The 17,681-nt window shown below is 41.4% G+C and overlaps 1 protein-coding gene across 4 annotated transcripts in view; it reads left to right on the top strand.

Annotated features, from left to right (window-relative positions):
• The window catches only part of Lsmem1 (leucine rich single-pass membrane protein 1), a 16,312-nt gene extending 1,886 nt beyond the window's left edge, over nucleotides 1-14,426 (top strand). For all 4 annotated transcript variants that reach the window (XM_029484343.1, XM_029484344.1, XM_021179696.2 and 1 more), the window contains 3 exons: nucleotides 6,925-7,056; nucleotides 8,679-8,807; nucleotides 12,676-14,426. In XM_029484343.1, the coding sequence (XP_029340203.1) occupies nucleotides 6,925-7,056; nucleotides 8,679-8,807; nucleotides 12,676-12,806 (392 nt within the window). In that variant the 3' untranslated portion in view covers nucleotides 12,807-14,426. The remainder of the gene's footprint in view (nucleotides 1-6,924; nucleotides 7,057-8,678; nucleotides 8,808-12,675) is intronic.
• The last annotated feature ends 3,255 nt before the right edge of the window (nucleotides 14,427-17,681 follow it).

Raw genomic sequence — 17,681 nt, 5'->3', positions numbered from 1 at the left:
TCTTCTTCTTCTTCTTCTTCCTTCCTCTCTCTCTCTCTCTCTCTCTCTCTCTCTCTCTCTCTCTCTCTCTCTCTCTCTCATCAGTAGTGACATTCCTGAGGGTGAAACAGCTATTAAGTCAGATTCAGAAATGAACTGTGTCTCCGTTACCATGCCCAAAATAGAAGCTGTGTTTGTAACAATGATCCTACCATGTGACACATGCACCTATTTTTTTTCCTGGTCCCCTCCCCCCACAGAAAATAGTGTTTGGAATAATAAAGTATAAGGAGGTGATGAAGAAAGCACTTCTGAAAATGTGGCTTCAAGCCTGGTGCCCTGGCATCCAACAGCACTTTAAGGGCATGGCTTATCTTCTGAGGGGTGAGGTTTGCTCTCTGAGGCACTTTCCTTCCCTTCACAGCTGCTGCTGGTCTTGTTTTTAACTGTATCCTGTCATTCTTTTAAGACTGCCCCAATGCAGTATATTTGAAGTTCAATAATTTCAATATTTAAAGCACTTTATAGTAATGACTCCATACATGCATTCTTTCCAATTAAAATGTCAGGATAATGAAAACATACAGTTTGAATTTATGAGAAAAAAAATCAGTGCATGACTTTTGGATCTTTTTTTTTTTAAACCTTGAATATTAAATACATTTTATTGTATATTTTCTTTATTTACATTTAAAATGTTCTCCCCTTTCCCGATCCCCCCCCCACACACACAGAAGCCCTCCTTATCCCATTTCCCTCTCCCTGCTTCTATGAAGATGCTTCCCCACCCNCCCACCCACTCCCACCTCCCCGCCCTGGCATTCCCCTACACTGGGGCATCAAGCCTTCACAGTACCAATTGCCTCTCCTCCCATTGATGCCTGACAAGGCCATCCTCTGCTACATATGTGGCTGGAGCCATGGGTCCCTCCATGTGTACTCCTTGGTTGGTGATTTAGTCCCTGGGAGCTCTGGGGTGTCTGGTTGGTTGATATTGTTGATCTTTTTATGGGGTTGCAAACCCCTTCAAATCCTTCAGTCCTTTCTCTAACTCCCCCCTTGGAGACCCTATGGGGACCCTGTGCTCAGTCCAATGGTTGGCTGCGAGCATCTGCCTCTGTACTTGTCAGGCTCTGGCAGAACCTCTCAGGAGACAGCTATATCAGGCTCCTGTCAGCATGAATTTCTTGGCATCCACAATAGTATCTGTGTGTGGAGACTATATATGGGATGAATAACCAGGTGGGGAAGTCTCTAGATAGCCTTTCCTTCAGTCTCTGATCCACACTTGGTCTCCATATTTGCTCCCATGAGAGTTTTGTTCCCCCTTCTACACCCACACTTTGGTATTCCTTCTTCTTGAGCTTTGTGTGGTCTGTGAATTGTATCTTGGTATTCTGAGCTTTTGGGGCTAATATTCACTTATCAGTGAATGCATACCATGTGTGTCCTTTTGTGATTGGGTTACCTCACTCAGGGTGATATTTTCTAGTTCCATCCATTTGCTTAAGAATTTCATGAAGTCATTGTTTTTAATAGCTGAGTAGTACTCCATTGTGTAAATGTACCACATTTTCTGTAAGTATTTCTCTGTTGGAGACATCTGGGTTCTTTCCAGCTTCTGGCTATTATAAGTAAGGCTGCTATGAACTTAACAGAGCATGTGTCCTTGTTATATGTTGGAGCATCTTTTGGGTATATGCCCAGAAGTGGTATAGCTGGGTCCTCAGGTAGTACTATGTCCCATTTTCTGAGGAACCACCAGACTGGTTTCTAGAGTGGTTGTACAAGCTTGCAATCCCACCAACAATGGAGGAGTGTTCCTCATTCTCCACATCCTCACCAGCATCTGCTGTCACCTGAGTTTTTGATCTTAGTTATTCTGACTGGTGTGAGGTGGAATCTCAGGGTTGTTTTGATTTGCATTTCCCTGATGACTAAGGATGTGGAACATTTCTTTAGGTGCTTCTGAGTCATTAGATATTCCTCAGTTGAGAATTCTTTGTTTAGCTCTGTACCCCATTTTTAATAGGATTATTTGGTTCTCTGGAGTCTAACTTCTTGAGTTCTTACTATATATTGGATATTAGCTCTCTATCAGATGTAGGATTGGTAAAGATCTTTTCCCAATTTGTTTGTTGCCGTTTTGTATTATTGATGGTGTCCTTTGCCTTACAGAAGCTTTGCAATTTTATGAGGTCCTGTTTGTTGAATCTTGATCTTAGAGCATAAACGATTGGTGTTCTGTTCAGGAAAATTTCCCCTGTGCCCATGTGTTCAAGGCTCTTCACCACTTTCTCCTCTGTTAGTTTCAGTGTCTGGTTTTACGTGGAGGTCCTTGATCCACTTGGACTTGAGCTTTGTACAAGGAGATAAGAATGGATCGATTTGCATTCTTCTACATGCTGACCGACAGTTGAATCAGCACCATTTATTGAAAATGCCTTTTTTCACTGGATGATTTTAGCTCCTTTCTTTTTACTTATTTATTTTGTGTATATGAGTACACTGTATCTGTCTTCAGACACACCAGTAGAGGGCATTGGATCCCATTACAGATGGTTGTGAGCCACCATGTGGTTGCTGGGAATTGAACTCAGGACCTCTGGAAGAGCAGCTGGTGCTCTTTCCCGCTGTGCTACCTCTCCTTTTTCCAATATCAAGTGACCATAAGTGTATGGGTTCATTTCTGGGTCTTCAATTCTATTCCATTGATCTACTTGTCCGTCGCTGTACTAGTATCATACAGTTTTTATCACGATTGCTCTGTAGTACAGCTTGAGGTCAGGGAATGGTGATTCCCCTAGAAGTTCTTTTATTGTTGAGAATACTTTTTGCTATCCTTGGTTTTTTGTTATTCCAAATGAATTTGCGAATTGTTCTTTTTAATTCTATGAAGAATTGAGTTGGAATTCTGATAGGATCACATTGAATCTGTAGATTACTTTTGGCAAGATGGCCATTTTTACTATATTAATCCTGCCAATCCACGAACATGAGAGATCTTTCCATCTTCTGAGATCTTCAATTTCTTTCTTCAGAGACTTGAAGTTTTGTCATATTTATCTTTTACTTGCTTGGTTAGAGTCACACCAAGATATTTTATATTGTTTGTGACTATTGTTGAAGGGTGTCATTTCTCTTAATTTCCAGTTTATCCTTTTACTACTATAGGAAGGCTACTGATTTGTTTGAGTTAATTTTATATCCAGTCACTTTGCTGAAGTTGTTTATCAGGTTTAGGAGTGCTCTGGTGGAATTTTTGGGGTCACAAGTATATGATCATAATATCATCTGCAAATAGTGATATTTTGACTTCTTTCTTTCCAATTTGTATCCCTTTGACCTCCTTTGGTTGTCTAATTGCTCTGGCTAGGACTTTGAGTACTATATTGAATAGGATGGGAGAGAGTGGGCAGCCTTGTCTAGTCTCTGATTTTAGTGGGATTGCTTCAAGTTTCTCTTCATTTAGTTTGATGTTGGCTATTGGTTTACTGTATATTGTTTTTACTATGTTAAGGTATAGGCCTTGAATTCCTGATCTTTCCAAGACTTTTACCATGAAGGGCTTTGAATTTTGTCAAATGTTTTCTCAGCATCTAATGAGATGATCATATGGGTTTTTTTTTCCTTTGAGTTTGTTTATATAGTGGATTATGTTGGTGGATTTTTGTATATTGAATCATCCTAGCATCCCTGGGATGAAACCTACTAAATCATGATGGATGATCATTTTGATGTGTTCTTGGATTCATTTAGTGAGAATTTTATTGAGTATTTTTGCATTGATATTAATAAGGGAAATTAGTCTGAAGTTTTTTTTTTGTTGTTGTTGAGTCTTTAAGAGGTTTTGGTATCAGCGTGAATGTGGCTTCATAGAAGGAATTGGGTAGTGTTCCTTCTGTTTCTAGTTTGTGGAATACTTTGAAGAGTATTGATATTAGGTCTTCTTTGAAGGTCTGATAGAATTCTGCACTAAACTAAAAATAGTTCTGGACTATTTTTGGATGGGAGACTATTGATGACTGCTTCTTTAGGGATTATGGGACTTTTTGATTTTACAGTGTTTCTTAGCTAGGGATTTATGCATATGTTTAACACAAGTACCACTACATTTGTAGGTGAAATCCTTCACTACTCCCTTGCACATGTCCATATAAGCCTCACATGTGTGGGTGCTCACAGGCCTGAGGAGGAGGAGGTTGGGTCCCCTGGAGCTGGAGTCAAAGGTGGTTGTGAGATGCCTGACGTGAGTGCTAGGAAACAAACTCAGATCCTCTGGTAGATCAGCAGGCTTTCCTAATGACTGAGCCATCTCCAGCCCTGAGGCTTTTGATTCTTTTTTTTGGTTTTTCGAGACAGGGTTTCTCTGTATAACCCTGGCTATCCTGGAACTCACTTTGTAGATCAGGCTGGCCTCGAACTCAGAAATCCACCTGCCTCTGCCTCCCAAGTGCTGGGATTAAAGGCATGCGCTACCACCGCCCAGCTAAAATTTAGGTATTCTTAATTTCTTAAAAATCTATTAAAATGGGGGCTTGAAGTTCGTACATTCATGCATAAACACACACATACTCTCCCCTCGCCTCCCCTACCCTGTCCTCATTCCTGTGTCCACAGTGACAGGCTGTAGAAACTTTCCCTTAACATGCTCTTTGAAGTTCATCTTTAATAAGTTCAGCTTCTTGTGGTTACAAAGCAGGCCTCAAAATGGCAGTATCCAATGTCCTAACATGAGGGCCCTGGCCCAATCCAGGGAGATTCTTCCTGGGTAAACAGGATTCTTTGTTTGTTTGTTTTTCGAGACAGAGTTTCTCTGTATAGCCCTGGCTGTCCTGGAACTCACTTTGTAGACCAGGCTGGCCTTGAACTCAGAAATCTGCCTGCCTTTGCCTCCTGAGTGCTGGGATTAAAGGTGTGTGCCACCATGCTTGGCGAGGCTTTTGATTCTCAATAGTGTTGTTTAAGGAGTCCAATAAGTATGTGATACATTTTCCCCAGATTTTCTATGGATATATTTGTTCTCTTCTCCATTTAGTTTCTTTTAACTCTATGGTTGGGTCTTAAATCTCTTCAAGAGAATGGTATCAGGAAGGCATCTGTTGCCTCCTGTAGGAAGACACATTTACTGCATCCTCCTGTTCTTCCTGAGAATTATTTTAACTATGAATACATGTGTCTAAGTATGTGCATGTGAGTGCAGGTTCCTAAAAAGGCCAGAAGAGAGAGTTGGATCCCGTGGAGCTGGTGTTACAGATGATTGTAAGCCAGTAGATACAGGTGCTGAGAACTGAACTCAGGCCCTCTGAAAGAGCAGCACTCACCCATAACATCTTATCCATCTCCCTAGCCCCCTACCTTGTCTTTTTAAAATGCCTTTATATCTTAGAAGCCCTTTTACATCTTTCAAAGCTCCAGAATCTCTTATTATTGTTTGTGTGTGTGTGTGTGTGTGTGTATGTGTGTATGTGTGTATGTGTGTGTGCCCGTGTGTAGTCAGGAGGTCACTTTCATGCATCTTCTTTCTACCCAGAGAAAGGGTCTCTTAAGGAACCTGGAGCTCACTGCTTTGGCTAGACTGGTTGGCCCATGAAGCCTTGCAATCTGCTTGTCTCCACTATTACCCATCACTGGGTTTACAGATGGGCAGCACAGCACCCTGCTTTTCTGTACTGAGATGTGAAGTCAGGACCTCATGCTTGTGCAGCAAGCACGTCACACAATGAGCTGTCTTTCCAGCCATGCATTAAAGAGGCATCATTATTGATTGGTCTAATCTATTCAGACTTTTTAGGATGGAAGTCGTGAATATTACCTTACATATAAACCTCAGCTGAAAAAGTACCTGTTATATAGGTGATCTTAGTTTCTTAGAAACTCGATGGAACAGAGCGGAAGTCCTGGGACAATCAAGATTCCTCTTTCTACTGGCTGGAGACATGGCTCAGCGGTTAAGAGCAGTCACTGTTCTTGCAGAGTACCTGGGTTCAGATTTGGTGGTAGCTTACAACCTGCCTTAACTTTAGTTCCAAGAAATCCAGCTGTCTCTTCTAGCCTCCTTGGGCACCAGACATGCATGTGGTCCACATACACACATGCAAGCAAACACTCACGCAGAAAATAGAAATAACAATGGTAAGTTATTAGTATCTGTGTTTGCTAAGGGTTGGTCCTGGAAAGCCACAGCCTGTATCTAATGGCTAAATGATATATTTGAGGACAAAACTTCAAGCCAAACTGAAGAAAATTTCAACGAATATTTTTTACATTATTTACCTTGTGCATGTAGGCATGGTGCTTAAGTGCTGTGTGGCGGTCAGAGGGCAGCTTGGGAGATTTCTTCTTTCCCTCCACCATATAGATTTCTGTGCTCAAAGTCAGGGTGTCAGGCTTGGTAACAAGTACTGGGCTATCTTGCCAGACACCAAGATTACATTGTTTTTGTGTGTGAGTGTGTGTGTGTTAAATTAGGAAATTAGAAGGGTTCAGAGTTAAATATTGGTCTGTCTGTTTTATGCTCATTTTGTTGACTAGCTTATTTTGTCTTTATAAGTAGTGTTTTTGCACTGAGGGCTTGAAGCATATTAAACTAGGAACCATGTAATTTGAAAAAAAAACATTTTGAGAGGCAATTATGGAAAATAAAAAAACAGACCCAGAGGAAATAAGATAGAAGTGGGGAAGCCAAGGAGGAGAGAGGGTGTTACAGATAAGCAGGGTATGAATGGCTGTATGCTAGCCACACACTTGGCTCTGGCAAGCAGAGGCAAAAGCATACCGACTACATTGTCCAACCAAGGAACTCTTTCCTCTAGACAGTGTGTCTCACCCCTAGCCCAGCATCCGTGGATGGGAACTCGTGTGTCTCTCCAGCTTCCCACTGTTCTGGCTTGCACAGCTCCGCAGCCCAGCCTCTTCTTCCTAATGTTGATGCTTTCTTTTCAGGCACAATGACTCATTCCTCTCAGGATGCTGGGTCTCATGGCATCCAGGAAGAAGGAAGACTCTACGTTGTGGATTCCATAAATGACTTAAACAAACTCAATCTCTGTCCGACAGAATCACAACATCTATTCTGTATGTATGGTCCTGGAAGCATGGCCTTGGGACTTCTTAAAGATATCAAGGGCATGGTGGATGTGTTTCATGCAGTAGGGACACAGTGGGCATCAGCAATCACTGGACACTGGAAATGTTGTTTATCATTTAGCAGTTTTTGTTTCGGGCTCCCAATATGTCAAAGTGTTATTGACTTCCTTGGCAAGGGCTGAACTCATCAAAATTCCCAAGAGAAGTTAGTGACCCATGCTTGTAATTCCAACACTTGGAAGGGTGAGGCAGGAGGATCATAAATGTAAGGTCAGTCTGGGCTATAATAGGTAGTTCCTGGTAGCCTGCTTGCATAGTAAGACCCTGCTCCATGCCCTGTTTTTCCCTGTAAAACTCTTAAGGAAAAATCTATGGTGTTCTGTTCCTGGGTACAAGGATTGCTCAGCACCCCCCCCCTTTTTAAAATAATCTCTGCTTCCCAGGGGTCTTGTTTTATCAGAGATTACTGAAAAAAAATGCTCAACACATTCATCCATTTATTTTAAAAACCATTAAAATTCTGTTGTGCAAGGAGTCAACTTCCTTCTCTACTTAAAAATTACAAATTTTCCAATTAAAGTACTGGAGGAGACATCAGAGCAACCCAAAAACCTCCTGAATACACCATGTATCTTGCTCTCTAAGTGTTAGAAACCAGGCCTTTCGGGGCTTCTGGGCTCCATCTTTTCTAGCTTAACTGATGACTATCCTAACACAGGCGTGAATGGCCCATTTGTCATTTGCCTCATGCTCACTCCACAATTCCTGCCCAGTTCTATAACTGCTATTTCCTTCTCATCTTTTCTGGGCTCTTCCTTTTGTTCAGATCCTCGCCTGGTTTTAGTGCAGTGGGAAGGGAGGTGTTGGTGTCAGCTGTGGTGTGGCGTGGGTTAGGAAGCAGCAGCTGCTGACAGACCGGAACATGGAATGTACTTGATTAGATAATCAAACAGTATAATGTGTGAGACCAATTCAGAGAGGAGGAGAATCTAAAATGTAATCTGGCACTCTGCTTATGCCAGGGGTTCATGGCTCTTGTTTAAGTTTATCTGTAAGCTTTTAGGCACCGAAGAGTTACAAAGTAGCTAATGAGAGGCAATTCTCAGCACAGAGCATTGAGAGGGGCTGGTTTCTCAGCAGATCTATCTTGGAAATAGCTTCAAGAAACCAAAATACCCCAGGGGCTCTTTTGTCTAAATGGATATAGACCTGAGAGATTATTCTGATAATAAAAGCAGTTTCCTGGGATACACCACACAGCTTTTGGTCTTCCACTCAGGGAAGGCATCACATACCTAGCTCTGTTTAGGTTACCTAGGAGACGGCCAGTCCAGCCTCATCAATTTTCTATTCCTTCTCCAAAGAATAATTCATGTGCTCTATTCCACAGTGAACAGTTCTCAAAGAACCTTCCAAACAGGTTCAAGGACATAGCTCAACCCTATTCTTTTTTTTTTGGAATTCCAACAGAGAAGGTAAACAGTTACAAAATTGCTTGTCCAAAGGTATTCCGAATGCAGAAGTCACTTTTCAGGGCTGTCCAGGGAAAATGAGTGTGTGTATCACATCTCTGTGAGATGCGGAGATTCTGTCACTTTGTTTCCCATCAGCTTTAGAGGACAAATTCCCCAATGCTGGCACAACCCCAGGAAATGGAAGGCGGGGGCTGTTTTTTGTGGGGCTGCTCCTGGTGTTGACGGTCAGCCTGGCTCTGGTCTTCTTCGCCATCTTTCTAATAAGTAAGTACTTCAGGCAGGACTGTCTCTACTTTGTGTGTGCGTCCTTAATAGCTGTTGCTTCTGGAGTTAGAGAGTCCTAGCTATCAGAATTTCCAGGAGAAGCCTGTGGGAGACCCAGTGTCTTAAAGGCACTTTGTTGCTCCTGGATAGGGTCCTTGGGTACAAGTGCAGGGCATGCTCCCATATCATCAGGTTACATTTATATTAAATATTTATATAAGCTTTTAATTTATCACCTGGAGCCTTTACTGCCAAACTGTATGCAACACACCCTACTTAATTTTAGTTTTCTTTATTCAACACATAAATATCTTCATCACATTTAGATACACACGCATTTTCCTGAGGTTTAAATGCCACCTCCCGTTTCCTCATTTGCACATCTCCCAGAAGTCTGTTCCAAGTAGCAAGGGCTCCAGCTAATGGCTTGAGCTAGCTCTGGGGTTGTGAGGATGGGTTACTCTGCCCTGTTGGATGCTAGCTAGCTTCTGCCCTGTTTGCTCTTGACCTGGGCAATACATGTCACCCTTAAGTGGTGACACAGCCTCATCAATTTTCTATTCCTTCCCCAAAGAATAATTCATGTGCTCTATTCCACATATATACCTGCACTTCAGACTAGAGACCTCTAAGCTGATTGTGTCACCATTCTATTTATCTGAAGTGAGATGTATTATGTGTAGTCTCCTCCATTGGAGCTACCACAGGTCTCCCTTAGATGACCCTTTTTTTCTTTTACTGTTATTGGGAATTATTGCTATATTCTTTCATACTACAGATAGCTACACAGAGCTGGGGATTATCTTTGACACCATTTTGACTAGACTTTGGGGTCTCCCATCTTGTCATTTCTTCTGCCCTTTCATGTTTTTGGTACCTGGCAAGTTCTCTCTCTCTCTCTCTCTCTCTCTCTCTCTCTCTCTCTCTCTCTCTCTCTCTCTCTCTCTCTGAGGCAGGATCCTCTTGTCCCAGCCTCCAAGTTCTGGGAGTATAGGCAGGCATGTGCCACCACACCTGTCTTGTCTTCAGCAGTTTTAAATAAGAAATGGAACTTCGTGTCTTTGCAATGTTTCTTATTTAAGTTCATTTAGGAGCACAGGAGGTGGAGATGCTGATGATAATAAGACTCCTTGGGGTGTTTGAGGCTGAGCTTGTGGGAAGGCATATCCTTTGACCTTTCCTGTGGAGACATGAAAAAAAAAAGTGTCTATTCACCCCACCCAGACAGATGAAAAGAAATGAGTGCACTCAAACCCAGCTTGGTGAACCAATGAGTTTATTGGGATTGTTTGTATGCATTAAAGGTGTGTTAGTAACTCTATGGTTGCTGTGAAAAAAAACACACAGCAAAGGACAACTTAAGGAAAAGGGAGTTTGCCCATGATGACGGGGAGGCATGGCAGCAAGCAACAGGCATGGTGGAGGGAGTAGGAAGCTGAGAGGCCAAATCTTTCACCACAAGCATCAGCCCCTATCCCCACTGATGCATCTCCACCACCTAAACCTGTCCAAGTGGCGACACTGATGTGAGCCAAGCATGAGTACCTCCAAGGCAGTTTGCATCACCAGGATGCAAACTTGAACTTTTACAGATGGGATGGTACAACGTGAGTGCTGGGAACGGAACTCTCGCCATCTGAAAGAGCAGCAATTGCATCTCTCCAGCCCCCTCTCCTCCTCCCCCTGCTCTTCCTCCTCATAGGGTTTCTCTGTGTAGCTGTGGCTGTCCTGGAACTCGCTCTGTAGAGCAGGCTGGCCTCAAATTCACAGAGATACACCTGCCTCTGCCTCCTGCGTGCTGGGATTAAAGCTGTACACCATTGCCTGGCCTCCCCCCCCCCCGCCCCGTCTTCTCTTACTTCTTCACATTTCCTCTTCTGTGATGTTCTATGTGCTTTGGAGGGGGGTAAAAAGGCATTTTGTTCAAACCTCCCCAGGAGAAGCCACAGAACAAAGAATGACATTTAATTGCTCCTTTTTCTTCCAGATTATGTCCCTTCTCACTTAGAAGCAGTAGATGAATACTTTGCAATAAATGTAAACTTGTAGCTAGCTATCAACATGGGAGGGTCAGCCACCTAACCCAAAAGAGATAATAGGTTCTTATTCTGAAATGTTGTCACGTTAGCCCAAAATAAACAAATGACCTGCCTTTATCCTGCCATGCCTAACTTCAGGTAATGACCCAGTTAAACTATCTCGAGATAGTTTAGATCTGTCTATAGATAAATGAGCACTCCAAAGGGAGTCCTCTTTTCTATAGGACAAGTAGAAGGATAAGAGAAATAACAATAACAAGTGTCATACATGAAGTGTGTAGTCCCAGGTACAGCCTGATGGCTGTCTGTCAAAACCTTTCCAAAACTGTGTAGTATAGAATAAAAAAAAATTAAAATATGCTGAGGGGTGAACTTTGTGTATATCAGGCATCTTTTATCCCACAAAGATGGATTGCTAGCACCCTTTATACTTTTTATTTTGATACATACTCACTAAAATTGCCTTAAACTCGCTGAGTAGCCCAGTTATGCAAATACACTTGTGATCCTCCTGCTTCAACCTTCTCAGTAGTTGGGATTACACGATGACATTACCATGTTTGGGTAGGTTCTACCATTATCTTGAGTTGACTATTGATGAAACTGAAGCCTCATATGCTCAAAGTGATGTAGCTAATACGAGCCATTCAGGACTCAGGGATTCTGGTGTATAGTATAAGGCAGAACATGAACGCCACTGTCTGCTTTTATAAAGACTTGTTATTTTACGTGTCTGATGTCTTGAATGCATACGTGTTTTATATCGAGGACAGGATCATATTGACTAAGAACAGGAAAAATGAGGCAAGGAAATACGAGTGTCTTTATGCTAAATGGGATGGCACACAAATGGGATGACATACACTTGTAATCCCAAAGCTTAGCAGACAGAGACAGGGAACATGAGTTCAAGACCAACCTAAGATACACAATGAGACCTACATAAAAAAAAAAGTATGTGTTTATTGTACAAGCACCCTAGGCTAGATGTATTAATCTCATTCTTGTGTGTGTGTGTGTGTGCATGTTCATATGTATGCAGGTACAGATAGATGTTGGAATACAGCGAATATCATTTTTTGGATAATGAGGAGAAGCCATTTCTGAGAAAGAACCTGGAAATGAGACAATGTGATAATCATTCCTAAGGAAATGACAGCCCGTGGCACATCCTTTTCAGCCAGAATCCCCTGGCATAGCCAGGGGTGGTCTAGCCTGGCACTAGGAGGTCCTCAGCATAGCTAGGCACCTTTTCCGTTTCTTTTTTTTTTTTAATTAGGTATTTTCCTCAATTACATTTCCAATGCTATCCAAAAAGTCCCCAATACACTCCCCCCCAGTCCCCCCACCCCCACCCCCACCCCTTGGCCCTGGCATTCCCCTGTACTGGGGCATATAAAGTTGGCATGTCCAATGGGCCTCTCTTTCCAGTGATGGCCGACTAGGCCATCTTTTGATACAAATGCAGCTAGAGTCAAGAGCTCCNGGGTACTGGTTAGTTCATANTGTTGTTCCACCTATAGGGTTGCAGATCCCTTTAGCTCCTTGGGTACTTTCTCTAGCTCCTCCATTGGGGTCCCTGTGATCCATCCAATAGCTGACTGTGAGCATCCACTTCTGTGTTTGCTAGGCCCCGGCATTGTCTCACAAGAGACAGCACCTTTTCCGTTTCTTTCTGGGCTCCTCGGATGCATGGGATTTGCCAAGGGTGCTTCTCGGTACTCAGTTGAGTAGTCTATCAGGGCGCCCCTTGCTGGCTCTACTGTAACAGTCTGTTTTCCGGTTTTTTTTTTTTTTTGTTTGTTTTGTTTTGTTTTGTTTTTTTTAAGTTCAAACAGGAAACCAGATGGAGGACGTGTCAAGAAGGCTGACAGCTGAGGGAAAGGACATAGATGATCTTAAGAAAATCAACAACATGATTGTAAAGCGGCTCAACCAGCTGGACTCTGAACAGAACTGAAAGGATTTCCCCCCAAGAGTGGTCGTGGATGCTGGAGCTTCCCACTTGCTGGAAGTACACTAGGTTAAGGACTGAGAAAGTGCACATACTATCCATTATACCTCTTGGTTCGAGGATGGAGATAACGCCCAGGCAAGGAGTTTAAAGATGGCAGCTGAAAGGGGTGAACTTGATTCAGCCTTATTGACTGCTAGCCGGCTGCTTCTGTTTTGGTGGGGGGTGGCTAGCATGGAGAAGAGAACTTAGCTCTTTACATGGGACTCCTTTTTGGAAATATGCTTGGTTTAAAAGACTTTGAATGTTCTAGGGAGATCTCTGATGCCTCACGTACCTGTACAGATTTCCTGCACAAGCTTAAGGAATCCACCGAACTGTCTCTGTGTTGAGGGGAACCGGGTGCTCAGGCTTTTCAGTAGCGTACATTCTTCTTTTCGGGTGACACACTTTGACAACAGCTTCCGAGCGCTCTTCCTTCGGTGATCGCTGGAGAAAACATGGGGAGCATGATGTACGTGTGGTGAAGCTGAGGGACAAGAGAGAACGCCTGCTGTATTCTACTACTGTTTCCTGAGCCTCTGCTTTGTGAAAATCATCTGACTCTAGAGTTCCTACCATACACATGTGCAAAGAGGGAATTATGTCTATTATATATAATCTATAAGCCCTGCTAGCTTCGTTATGCAAAATAAAACAAAACAAAACATCAAAAAACAAAAACCCTTGGTACCCTGCTCATGGCTTTGGAAGAAAGTGGTTAGGTTTGCGTGGTCTTTGCTAAATTAGAGTAGAAAACTGTGCATTTGGAAGCTTCCTTGTTTTAGCAAGAATAAAGTATGCTATATATGCCAAGATTGAGGCAAAATAGGTGCGTTTAAAAGCATGAATTTTTATTTAATTAAAATACACTGCTATGAGTCAGTTGAAGAATTATTGAAATTTTTGTTATTTTGGTTTATTCAAAATATTTGAATTTACTTGAAAATGAAGCAGATGCAGAGCCACATTTTGAATAATAATAGTTGATGAAATAAACACAAAGAACTTTACTTCTATTTTAATTTATTATTAGTTTTTGCACTAAAGTATTTATATTGCATACTTTTCTTAAAATTGATCAATATGCAGAACATCAAAAATATAAAATTTGTGTTTACTGGATCATATTGATCTGTTATGGCAAATTCTTGTCATAAGGATTTATTGGAAAAATATTTCAAAAACCAGGAGATCTGATACCAAAGCTCCAAGTAAACACTCATTTCTTTCTGCTTATCCTAGGACATTTTTGTCTTTCTATGTACACTGTGCATGTTTTTATGCTCAGTAATAAACAGTCTTTATTCAAAAGCATTGTGAATTTTACAATGTAACCATTTGAAAATAATTTTTTAAAAGTGGGTTCTGGGATCAAACTCAGAAGTCTTCATGCTTGCAAGACGAGTTTTGAAGGGCATGAACACAATAGGACCTCGTAAGTCTTGGAAATGTATTATTTCTGTATTTCTGACTGGGGATATAGTTACTTTATGGCAGCATGTTTATTTTAAGCTGAGTGTGGTGGTGTATAGATGTAATCCCAGCATTTGAGAGGTAGAGATAGGATCACAGATTCAAGGCCAACCTGAGCTAAGCAAAGTATAACAGGTTATCCTGGACTACATAATGAGACAAGAAAAAACCGAAACCAACCAACCAAACAAACAACATATTCTACTGTACTATTCTGTATAAGACTTTAACATATCTTTGATACAAACCAGAATGATAGAGAAAGAAAATCTTAATGAAGGATTATCAAGATTAGGTTGGTCTGAGAGCAGGTCTGTGGGGATTTACCTTGGTTATGTTAATTGATGTGAGATGACCCTGGCAGAATGTGAGCAGCAACATTGAATCCTTGGCTTTGGGTTCTGAATTGTCTGAGATTAGAGAAAATGGAGCGGAACAATGAACATGCGTACACTCATCCTCTCTTTGTCTTGCCAGAGGATGTGACAGGCTGCTTCAGGATCTGCTTTGACTCCTCTGCGGTGATGGATTTCTAAGGCAGTTTGTCACAGCAACTGAAATGTAATAAGTACTGAGGAAGCAGGGCGGTTGGTCCTTGGGTCATGTGGAGCAGGAACGCCCTCAAATGTTTTTGTGAACTCTCTCCTGCTTTCCCCCTGCTCTGGGTGAAGATGTGATTGTTTTACTTCTCTGTGCTCTGGCCCTAAGGAGATGCTGCCCTCTTCAGAATGGAAGCAATGAAACGCTTTGAACTCCAGGCAGTGAATGAAATAAACTTTGTCTCTCAAGAGTCAGCTGCCTCAGGCATTTCACTGTAGCATCGTGAAACTGACTACTTCATATGTGGAAAATAATCAATAAACTTACCTTACAAAGTATTAATTTTAAAAGTTGACACTTAATGTATCTTCAAAATAGTTTTTCTGCATTCATGACTTTACTTATTGAACATTAACAGAATTTCAAAGATCCTCAATATCTTTTCCTTTTTAGGGGATTAGTGGGGGTGGGGTGGGGGTGGAACAGGGTCTGTATAGCCCTGGTTGTCCTGGAATTCACTTTGTTAATCCAACTGGCCTTGAACCCACAGAAATCTCCTTGCCTCTGCCTCTCAGTGCTGGTATTAAAACATGTGCCACCATGGCTCACCCAAAGATCCTCTATTTTGATGTTATTATGAAACAACATAAAGGCCCAGCACAGGGCAAGGAAATGAACCCTACCTAAGATGCTTATTGCCAACCATCATGGTTTACTTCCTATATCTGTTCTAGTTGGTAATTTTTGTTTTTTCCAAAGAGATTTCAAACCCACTGGCATTTTACAGTAAGCTATTGATATTTATTCCTAGAAATACCCTAGTCATTCTCTGGCCACTAGTTAACTACTCTGCAAAAAAAGCACAACTGCTGCTGCTGCTGCTGCTACTACTACTACTACAGTAGTACTAGTACTATATCATCATCACCATCACCATCATCATCTTTTCTATCTTATATCTTGAGTCTGGAGAGATAGCTCAGCAGTTAAGAGTGATTCCCATTCTTCAGAAAATTCAAGTTCTTTGGAAGTCATATATACATAATTAAAAATAAAAGTACAAATATTCTTCAGGACTATTTTTAATTATGTATATGTATGTGTGTGTGTGTGGTGTATGGATGTGAGTGGTGGTGCCTCTGGAGACCAGAGGAGGTCTTTGGATCCCATAATGTTGCATTCACAGACAGTTGTGAGCCTCTGACAAGGGTCTTCCAAAAGAACAATAGAGCTCTTAACTGCTGAGTCATCTTCCATCCTCTTGTTCACAGGATCCAGTAACAGGAGCTGTGTGGCAGCTGTGATATTTCCGACAGTCATAGACATGGTATATGCTTATGACAAACTGTCCTTGTGTTTGTGTGTGTCTTGGTAAAATGCCAGGTCTTTCTTTTACCACCTGGAGTGTTTACATTTATCCTTCACTGTCTTTTCAAATGAAACTTTGGACACCACTTCTCTTTTCTTCCCCAAGCCCCGTTGTAGCATCTGTCTTATCATAGAGGTATTGGTTTTTGTTTTTGTTTTAATTCTCACATGAACTTTGAGTTCCTTAAGATCATGAGATGTCAGTCAATTCTCTTTGAATTCCTATACCCTAACACACAGAACTTGCTATGACAAAGGTCCTCAGTAAATACTTGCAGCAACAATTCTTCTTTTCCTTTGAGCACATGTCCTCTGCCATTTCTGAGTTCTTCTCCACTTGGTAAACCACTCAAAGATTATTCTAACCTGGAGAGCAGATTGTGATTTCACTACTTCTATAGAGACAACTTCACCTGTCTCATGACGGTGGCAGATTCTTCCATGTGAAGATCCCGCTACCTACTGAGTACAACCATCCATCATGATGTGAAGACCCCTCTACATCCTGCATCACGAGTAACTCTTTGCAGTACTCCTCACAAGTCTCAAGTCAACTCTCAACAGATGAAAACCATCCTTTAAATCTAACAGCCTAAATGAAAGTTAACCCATGGGAAATAACCCGGACCCTTCAGCTATTTAGAGAACCATCTAAGAGTGTTATTTTTTTTTATACTGTATGCTTTTATTAATCATTGATATAAAACACTAACAATGTAAGGGAGGCTGACTATTTTATAGTGCTTTGGTGAAAGACATCTCCCACTGTGTTAGTTTCTATTTCTTGGATAGTGAGTAATCTATGTAATTTTGCTTTCCTTTTTCCTTCTAGAAACATTTACTTTAGACAGCTGAGGCTAAGAGGTTAACAAAAGAGATGAGATCACTGACTTCAAGGCATTTGTAGTCTTAGGAGGAGTGAGGCATCAGTCTAAGAATTTAATAAATAACAACTTATTTATGAGAAAACAACATGTGATGACTTTTTTGGTATTTAGTATACACAGTATAGCTTTTCAGATGAGCTTGCATGCTTTTGCTTTCTAAGCAAGGTCAAGCTTGCCAGCCATCATTTCCTTTCTTTGATTGGTCTTGACTATAAGAAAACTCATAGATAAATTTTATGATATAATATGATTGTTTTCTTATATGCTGATGGCCAATTATTTTTATCTTGAACTAGTTTCTACTTTAATAGAAAGGAAAGGCCATAGAGAGAGGATTCTAGGTACAGTCACCCTACTACAATGTCTTTTTTAAAAAAAGATTTATTTTATTTATATGAGACTGCCACTGCCTTCAGACACACCAGAAGAGGGCATCAGATCCCAATACAGATGGTTGTGAGCCACCATGTGGTTGCTGAGAATTGAACTCAGAACCTCTGGAAGAGCAATCCATGCTCTTAACTGCTTATATCTCCAGCCCCACAATGTCTTTTTCTTTCTTTCTTTCTTT

The sequence above is a fragment of the Mus caroli genome, chromosome 12 (assembly GCF_900094665.2).
Source record: "Mus caroli chromosome 12, CAROLI_EIJ_v1.1, whole genome shotgun sequence".
NCBI lineage: Eukaryota > Metazoa > Chordata > Mammalia > Rodentia > Muridae > Mus > Mus caroli.
The sequence above is the reverse complement of the archived record's forward strand: the minus strand, read 5'-3'. Positions and strand labels throughout refer to the sequence as shown.